Source organism: Otolemur garnettii, unplaced genomic scaffold (assembly GCF_000181295.1).
Source record: "Otolemur garnettii isolate 467f Iridium unplaced genomic scaffold, OtoGar3 scaffold00139, whole genome shotgun sequence".
Classification (NCBI taxonomy): Eukaryota; Metazoa; Chordata; class Mammalia; order Primates; family Galagidae; genus Otolemur; species Otolemur garnettii.
Window position 1 is genome coordinate 1,066,838 of NW_003852534.1, and position 10,064 is coordinate 1,076,901.

At 43.4% G+C, this 10,064-nt stretch overlaps 1 protein-coding gene across 1 annotated transcript in view; it reads right to left on the reverse strand.

Annotated features, from left to right (window-relative positions):
- Positions 1-10,064, reverse strand: part of PXDN (peroxidasin) — a 95,374-nt gene that overhangs the window by 35,755 nt on the left and 49,555 nt on the right. The window contains exon 9 of the mRNA XM_023518427.1: positions 8,949-9,118. Coding sequence (XP_023374195.1) covers positions 8,949-9,118 — 170 coding nt within the window. The remainder of the gene's footprint in view (positions 1-8,948; positions 9,119-10,064) is intronic.

Consider the following 10,064-nt stretch of genomic DNA (forward strand, 5'->3'; position numbering starts at 1 on the left):
CAAGAGAATCGCTTAAGCCTAGGACTTGGAGGCTGCTGTGAGCTATGATGCCACAGCACTCTACCCAGGGGGATAGCTTGAGGCTCGGAAGGAAGGAAGGAAGGAAGGAAGGAAGGAAGGAAGGAAGGGTGCTCACAAATTAAACCCACACGCTTTCCTGGTTCACATGGATTTGGTAATCTTTGACAAATAAACTGGGTTATTTAAAAGGGTACTATGAATAAAGTAAGAGTAAGAATGTTTTTAATTTATCGGCATGTATGTTTGCCTGGGTTGTACTGGACACTCATCTTCTTAAAGCTCTAGGGTTTTGGCACAAAGCTCTTAAAAAAACTGTAAGCCAAAAACAAAAGGATCTGTGTTTGCATAATTCAGTAAGGTAAATTTAATATTGGTCAAATGATAATAGCTAAATTTTCTGAGTTAACAAAAATACATGTTTAAGATTTGTGTGTACTTATGTCCTTTGGAGAACACGTGTGTGTTTGATATTCACGTGCGTGTTCCCACAATTATGCTTCATGTGGCACATGGGACTATTTGATTTTTTTTAAATGACAATTTGAAGTAGACCTCAAAGGTTTGCTTATTTTGCCTCTGAGCTCACCTTTCCACGGCATCTCCCCACCCTCTTGCTGTGGATATGAACAGGTGGCCAGTACCCTCAGCTGAATCCCTACATGCCTAGAAGCATCAGGAAATCAAATGAAACATCAAGTAAGGAGAACATTTAAGCAAACTTACAGTCGAATGTTTATGAAAATATTACAGTTGTGGTCTTCTGATCTTAGCTGCAGAGACCATTCTTTCTGCCGATTTCAGTGTCTGGAAAGGTACATGTAAGGTGTGTTTCTACCTCACTTCTCACATTCATGGGACATGACAGGACTGTCAGAGATTCAGAGCTGGCCCAGGAGCTGTAGTTGTAAGAGCTCAAGTAGGAAGTTTTAATTTTCCCTTGGTTTTATTCACTTTTGATTTTGCTAGCTGGTTATGTATATATTATGTTTCTTTAACAAAGTTTTTGCCTAGAAAAAATTCCTAAACTGTTAATTTTTTATACTAATTTAAGAGAAAATGACTGCTAAAATCCAAAAAGAATCTCAAAAGTCTTACTCTTGAGGAATGCCACATGCCCACGAGTTTACACCCAGGTTTTAAGAACAACCTATCATCCTCACATAATAAAGGACACATCACAACTTTCTCATTGTTCAAGGCACTAAGGACTGAAGGGTTTTTTTTCGACCTAAGGTCAAGCATTATGATGATGGGTCCCAGAAACTACCTTGAAACGAAGGCTTCAGAAGCGAAAGTCTTCTGACCTTATGGTCACTTTCTGCCTCTTCTTCTGGCTTTTATGACCTGCCTGGGGGACGAGGGATACGGCTTTCTGTGGTGAGTCTAGCTTCAGGGAAGAATTAGAACCCCTTTTTCTGAAAGCTAGCTATAAAACCAAAAAATATTCTCTGTCAAAACAGGCCATAAAGTAATAATGTGGCCCACATTGTTTCCCTGTGAATCCCCCTTCCACTAAGAGCCCTGCCCATTCCTAGAAGGCAGAGGCACACTCAGAGGCCAAACAGTGGTGGAAAGGTCTTGAGGCCGCCCTCCCCCCCGTCAGCCTCATTTCTACACCGCTGCCACACTTTGTTGACCCTAAGGATAAAAATGGACAGTTTCCCTGGTATCTTTGAGCGTTTCTTCTGAAAGCATCCATATATAAGTTTGTAATTTTTCCTCCTATTAATTGATCTGTCTCATGTTGGTGGATTTTCATTCAGCAAACCTTGATGGGAACAGCGGCCTTTTCTGCTTGTAGTTTGGCTAAACTTTAAGTGGGGCAGAGACATTTTGATCCCTGTAACGTCAATAGATTGTTTGGAACATGGTGTTTTGAGAACATCTAAATATTTTTAAACAGGAGATAGTCTGAAAACATTTATATTTACAAAACGTGGAAATGTAACATGGTTTAAAACAAGTCTTATTAAACTACTTAGGTTTGTTTTTCTTGGTAGCAGGATTTACAAATTAAAAGTAGTAGCCAAAACTATTTCAAACCTCGTCTGTGTTACTTATCTGATTTACGAGATATAAAAATGGTTAACAGAAAAATAACTTAAAATAATTAAGACCTAGGTAACTGTGTTTAAAAGCTGGCAAACATCAACTCTGCTTATCTGTATGTCTGTGTGCACACAATTTATGCATGTAATAGTTCACTGCCAAAATATGCAAAAGAGCTCTAATTGGCTTTAAAAAGGCACTTACATCAAATATTTTATCAGGAAAAGAACTCAAATTCCTTTTGTTCATGTGACTTTTGGATAAATAAAACTAGTTTTAAAACTGATTAAACTTCAGGTGTATAAAGTTCATAAAACTGCCACTTCTGAACTATTTCTAAATTTCACTGGACTTGACTGTGAGCTTACATTCTTAGTTTTAAGAACGTAAATTCTCAGGAATGTTACAACTCTGAATTCTGAGTTGTAGGTAGGTGGTCGTGGCGAGGCCCTAGAGACAGGTTCTCAGTGTCTAGGCCAGACCTCCAAGGCACAGTCTAGCCCACACAGCCCCTCTTCCCTGCTCCAGCTTTGGCCCTGACTATTCTACGAGAAAGTAAATCCTCCAGTCATGTTTTCTGTCTTTGTACTAATACTTTTAACAGTTTTGTTTAAAAAAGGCAATTTTGTCTAATTTATGGGTTAAGAACTATTTTAAAATAAATGATTAAAAACTAAAAAGATATAAAAGTTAAAAGGTTATAAAAGATTTACACAATGAACTTACAGTAAAATCCATTAAAATTAGGTTAATTTGTTTATAAGATTTTATTAAAATAGGCTTATCATTAATATGCTAATGCAACAAAATTTGGCTTTCTTCTTAAGCAAGGTTTTCATATGTCGTGAGAACTACCAGAGTTTGGCTCACCTTTCAACTTCTATAATGCTTCAGCTGTCAGTATTAGGTCTTATGATTATTTGGGAAACTGAGTCTCCTCTATCAAAAAGATTTTTGCTCTTAGAAATCTGATTATCAGTCTGGCTAAGTACATGGTTAACTTTATAGTAAATTGACCCTGTTTTATGAAGAAATCTGCATGTAATCCGGTTGGCTATTATTTATGGAATTTGGTAAGAAGATATTCAGTCTTATTTCCTTTTATTTAAAATTATACTGGATCCTGCAATTCCTCTACTAGGAGTATATCCAAAAGACCAAGAATCACTTTGCAAAAAAAGATATTTGCACCAGATTATTCATTGCAGCTCAATTCGTAATAGCCAAGTCATGGAAGAAGCCCAAGTGCCCATCAACCCATGAATGGATTAATAAATTGTGGTATACGTATACCGTGGAATACTATGCAGCTTTAAACAAAGATGGAGACTTTACCTCTTTTATGCTTACATGGATGGACCTGGAATATATTCTCCTAAGTAAAGTATCTCAAGAATGGAAGAAAAAGTATTCAATATACTCAGTACTCCTATGAAACGAACTTATATTTACTCACACTTTCTTATGAAAGATAGAACACAACTCTAGGCCAGGATAAAGGAGAGAAATGGAGTGGGAAGGGAGGAGGGGGGGAGGCTTGATAGAGGGAGGGTAAAAAAGTGGGACCACACCTATGGAGCATATTGCAAGGGTACAAGTCAAATCTATCAAATATAGAACATAAATGTCTTAACACACTCATCAAGTAAATGAGGTGAAAGCTGTATTTATTAGTTTGATGTAGGCACTCCAAATTGTATAAAAAAAAAAAAACACATTGTACCCCACATATGCATAAATGTATTCATGATCTATATGTATATGACTTAATAAATAAATAAATAAAATTGTACTATAGATGTAAAATTTTCTTTCCTTTGTAGTAACTGGAAAACTAAACCTTAAAAGGGTATAAGGTTTATACCCATGTAACTTCCTGCACTGCCTTTAGAATCTTTTACTTTGTGATTCTGTTCAAACCAGGCGTCCTCAAACTACGGTCCGCAGGCCACATGAGGCCTGCCTAGGACATTTATCCGGCCCGCTGGGTGTTTTTGCCGCCACTGCCTGTCCTGCTTAGCAGCCAACTCGTCCTGGGGCCCGCAGTGAACTGGTCCCGTTTAAAAAGTTTGAGGACCCCTGTAAACCTTTGCTCTTTGACAAACATTCCACAATCTAAATTCTAAATTCGGTCTTTTAGACATCAAATTAGCGTTTTAAGTATTAGGATCACTGAAAGTCAGACATATTAGGCTTATCCGGCGTTAATAATCTTCATATATGAAATGGTGTTTAATTTTCCTTGGATCGTGTTTGTATATCCATGTTGCTAATATGTGGTCCAGTATTGTACATCAGTAGTAATTACAGTTATGTTAAACTGTAGGCCACAAACACGTCTGCCAATTGCCTCTTTAACCAAAGCTATTCTAAGACTTGTCTTCCATAGGCGATTATTTTTATTTGTCTCTAAGTGGGTTGGGTTTTTTAAAACTGGCTAGGTCAGTCTGTCCTCCCAGAAAAGCCATGGAAAGGACAAATTCTCTTAAATACAGATTTCTTATAACCTTGAAGATTATATACTATCACATTAAAACAAACTTTCTTTTCTACTTTAATTAGAAAACTACCACATTCCCGAGTATTGCTAACTTAACCTCAATGGAACAGAAATTACACGGGACTGAGATCATTTTCTGTGACTTTTCTCTTGCTTTGTTTTGCAAGTCAGGTTTCCGAAACTATTGAATCCCACCTGGTAATGCCGTGCTGCTCAAAGCCCTTCCTCTAGGCCCAGGGACTACAGCAGAAGAGGCGGGTGAGAAACTGTAAAGGCTGGAAGGGATGGGATCATCAATCAGGAAGCCCTCCAGATCAAAGACAGGCACACAGGTCTAACTAAATATTACAGGAGACACTCTGCCCTTGAGGCCACATGGTACATGGGTCCCTCCCCATCATGAAAAAGTCCTGCTACCCCATAGACTTAGAGCTTCCTGAGTATAATTACTCTCAGTTATGGGGTTTATGCAAAAGAAGGTAACAAATGTTATCGGCCAAGTTAGGGTAAGTTAGTAAAGAGACTAAAATATCACCATACACCAAAAGTCCCTAAATCCCGCAAGTTAACTACGCTTGTGTTTGCCACAAGCTCGCAACTAAACTGGAGATGAAGTAGCTCAGCATTTACAGACTAATTTTGTAGCCTTGGCTTTGACACTGGTTTACACTTACAATGCCTAGAAGGGCTGAAAGGTTGAGGAGTGCCTGCACACCTCTAGTCCCATCTAGCCTAACACATCTAGTCAGCCATAAGCCCCTTTGCTACTCAGTCCTCTTAGCCCCCAAAGGTCCCACCAGGGCCCTGGCTGGCCCCAGGGCAGGTAGTGACATCATCTCAGCAACAGGTGGGACAAAGTAGGACTTTGGCCATAGAGGCTGCCTCCAGCAGATCTCGGCCAAAAGGAGGGGAATTGTGAACTAAAAATCTTAAGGCTCCCCTGCAGTGGCTGACTGATTGGACCCCCTCTTTGCCAAAAGAATCCCCAAAACTGAGTTGCCAGCCCTGAGAAAGGCAATCAGACATGGCCCCCTGGCCTTCCCAGAGATGTCCATGCCTCATCAACAGGGCCAAGGCTGTGCAGGACACACCTGCAGGACACGCCTGCAGGACCTCAGTACACACAGCAAACCCCCAAGTCTGTCCAGTCCTTGGTCTCTGACTGAACTGTTATCTTCAGCATTCCTTCTCACTGACTCCTGATCTTTTAGACAAAGCCTCAGCCTTTCACCTCATTCTTAGCTAAATAATCTTTAAACCCACCTCTAACCTCTAAGAAGCCCCTTCCAGCGGTCTCACCTTCTCAGACCAAACCAATGATCACCTTGCATGTATCGATTCCACAACGGCTACTTTCAGAAAGAGCACTGTTTACTGACCATTCTGATATGACTAACTTACACTTCACCAACAGGCAACTTGGAGTGAGTCTGAGTGGGGCAATTTAGAATCCACATGCGGTCCTGGTTCCTCGTTACCCCTCGGTAGGCCCCGCATGAAACCTCAGGTGGTAAGAATAAGATGGAGTCTGGTGGGCTGGGGTAGAGGGGTCAGGGGGGTGACACAGATGGTCTTCACCTCTGCTCTCCTGTTCTTACTGCTTCGTAAATTTAGCTCCCACCCTAAAGATGCCCATGTGGAACACTTCAGGAATGAACTTCTGAATTGGAAATGTAATAGATCGTCACTGAGTTGTGCTGATTTAAAATAGTGATTCACAGCAGAGATCACAACCCTTACGTATAAAACTATAATCTGATAATAGAAGGCAGAACGGTCTTGGAGAAGCAACTCTCCCTGCGCTCCAGAATTCCAGCCTTCTGATCAACTTCGGTGGACCTGGCCCCTCCCCATGTATACTAGCTGACAGGGACAGGCGGCCGAACTCTCCGGCCAGGAACATCTGTATCTCACTTTTGGTTTTTACTCTCACACCCTCAGTTTTTGCTGCCTAATACATTCATGCAGAACTGAATTCAGGCCCAGAGATTTCTCTCCAATGAGACCCCATCCCACCTCTAACCTAGGTTGAGACCACCTCCTCTCAACTCCTACCCCCACTGACCCCAGTGAGCTCCACCAGAATCTGCAGGAAGCAGATCCAGAACAGACCTCCATCCTCAACCCACAATCCCCAAGTTCACTCAGCTCATTTTAAATGGACGTTTTTAGAGAAGGGAATATAAGAATGGTCTTAATGGTTAAAAAAAATTAACTCAGCTTTTCAATAAGGACTAAAAAATCTTTCCTGCTAGCTTTCTCTTCCCAGCCCCATCCCACCCCTGTGGATCTGTTTTCACAAACCATTGAGGAACCCAACAGACAAAAAGAAATGTTAATTCTTTCTCTTTGCATTTCCCCAGCTCATTTGTCTTTCAGAATTTGTTCCTCTATTCCTGAGTAAAGATTGAAAACATGTCTGCAACCTGGAGACAAAGGCCTCACTGGACACAACACCTTGTGGCTTCAGCGCAATCACCCTTCCCCACTAAATTCACTACCCACTGGCCCTCTGGGCCGTGTCCCTCCTTTCTGGGTGATGCCAGACAATTCTCCCTTCTGTGTCTCCTTAATCTCCACTCTGTCTCCCCCCACTCGTCCCTCTAATGGGTGGTGACCCCTTAGGACTGTATTAAAGATTCGCGGCGATAAGAAGGTTGAGAACCGCTGCTCTAACACAAGAAACCTACAGGTTTATACCCTAATCTTGGCCTAGAGACTCCCCCTGGCACACAGCATCCATGGGGCAGCTGGACTTTTCCAGCTGAACTGGCATTTCTACCAGAAAGGCCAAGTGGAACTAAAGCTGGCAGCAGGGTAAGAGGAATACCAGAGCCAGAGTCAGCCTTGGGGTAGAACTTTACCATTCAAATTTGGCTTTAATTAGGGGAGACAGGATGAAAGACCAGGACAGGCCCAAGAAGGGGGTCCAAGAGAAAATTCCTGGGCAGCAGGGTCCCCAAAGTGCTCATCCTCAGTAAGAGAGAACCAGTGGGAGGTGAGAGGAATCTCACTTAAAGTTTCTTGACCAAAAGTTATCCTCACAAGGGTCTGCAGCCCCATGACCTATCCCTGACAGAGGGGCTCAAATGAACAGGCCAAAGGGACAGAGAAGGGACAGTAAAAAATGAGCTTGGGGGGTGGGAGGGGGACCTGGCCTGCAAACTGCAAAGTCTGAAGGGCCAGGAGAATGCGGGTGCAAGGTAACCTAGGTAAACAGGGACCAGAGGCAACCAAGGGCAATAGGCCGGCAGGGGCAGGAAGGCCAGTGGGGACTTGCAGCCAACTTCCAACAGAAGAAGCAGCATTTGAGCCTCCACCTCTCACCTCTGCTCCTTCACAACAGGAACCCAATTCCAACCAACAGTCTTTGGACGTGCTCTAAGCTTTCTCCTTTTCTTAAAATTTCTTTGTTACTCTGAGACTTGTGCAGGTTACTGCACTGGAGACCAGTGAGAGTAGCCTAAGACTATTCTGTTCTTCTATTTCCAAAACCACAGTTTTATACATAAAAGTTTAAAGCAAAAACCATGTTAACCCTTATCTTAAATAAGCAACATGATCCATGACCTAAAACATTTCTAATTCAAAGTTAATCTCCTAAATCAATAGCCCTAAACTACTCAAGATGCACACTTTTAGATTACAGCTGAATCTATGAAATGAGAATGGGATCACATAGACCCTAACCCGGCCAGGCCAGCTGTGTCATCTCAGCCCCAGCCTGACTGACTCCACCTTATTCTCACTACATGGAAGGCAGGGAGAGAACGACAGGCTTCATTACTACGACGGCCTGAAACACAACACCAGGTAAACGGTCCCTGAAACAACCAGGGCTGGCCAGGGCTCCCGCTGACCTGTGCACAGGCAGGCCCATCGTAGCAGCGACAGGACTGACAGGAGAGAGGGACATTTGCAACCTGGTTCAGAGATCACAACTGTGCTAGACATGGCTGGGACAGTCTCTAATTTTTTTAAGTTAGGTGCCAATATCTAAACAAGTTTTAGATAAAAATCCACATTTTTGGCTTCTTTTCAATAAACAAAGCCCTTAGCAGAATAAAGACTATCACCAAAGGGCAGTGGCTGGCTGTAGCTCTGTGGAGCCTGCAGAGGGGGCCTGAGCAGAGGGCTGGACAGAGCACGTCCTGCAGGTCCCATGGCCCCTGTGGACAGCAGGCCCACCGCATCATTGTCCTCAACTGTGTCCCCAGATTAGGGCTAACTGCAGACCACAGCAATGCTCAGGCATCCCTGTGGCCCTATGCATCAGACATCCTGCGCCCTGTTTTACCACGTTTGGGTGCAAAGGAGGGGAGAACCAACAGCAAGGCATGCCGGCTCTGGAAGGGAATCTCCCGAGGTCTTCACATACCTGGAGACCCAAAGTACCTGAGGGTCACCTCCTGAGTCTTCACCTCTCCGGCCACGTTTTTTGCCATGCACTGGTAAATGCCCTGGTCGGTCTCCTGGGTGTTCCGGATCATCAAGGTCCCATCATCTAGCAAGTTGAGGCGGGAATCCGTCTTCATGCTCAGCTCATTGCTATAAAGACAGAACTGGCTCACTTCAATATTTAAAGCTGGAGGCAACGCTCTGCCTACCCAAGAGGATCTGTCCTAGAAAGAGGCTCCGTCCCCTGTGTGCACCCAAGCACAGGGGCAGCCCCTTCCCGGGGAGTCTGTCAGCAGCCCCCTGACTTGCAGGTGTTTCCCACAGGTGCCCACAATCTCTCCCACTCATTCACTCATCTGCTTTCATTAGTCACACATTCGATCCACCTGAGTATTTTAAAGTGGTTCCAATTCCAAACGGGAAGAAATTAACATAGTGGGAAAATCTCAAAGGAAATGTTTTGCTTAGTTTCTGGCAAATTAAACCAAAAGGAAAGATTGGAAATGTATCTTTACATTACTAAAAACTGGACAAATCAGTCTTTTAAAATAGATGCCCAAGCCAGGCACGGTGGCTCAGGTCTGTAACCCTAGCACTCTGGGAGGCTGAGGCAGGAGGATCAATTGAGCTCAGAAGTTGGAGACCAGCCTGAGCAAGAGCGAGACCCCGTCTCTGCTAAAAACAGAAAAACTAGCAAGGCATTCTGATGGGTGCCGTTAGTCCCAGCTACTTGGGAGACTGAGGCAGGAGGACTGCTTCAGCCCAACAGTTTAAAGCTATGACACCAATGCACTCTACCCAGGGCAACAGAGTGACATTGTCAAAAAATAAATAAATCTAAGTAAAAATAAAGGGGATGCCTACAGGCTACTGGTGGCTTCTCTTCTGGGAAGTACCGTGAGCCCATCCTGAGATAGCAGAGCCTGGTTTTTATCCTACATGTGACTCAGCTCCCAACATCCCTGAGCTCTCCCACAGCAGAAAAGCCTCAACCTCTGTCTGCCGCCTGTGACTCAGAGGCACGTAGGGAGGAGACAGGTGGGGTCTGACACCACTGAGATCACAGGACACGGCAAACCTGAGGACAGAGGAGCCA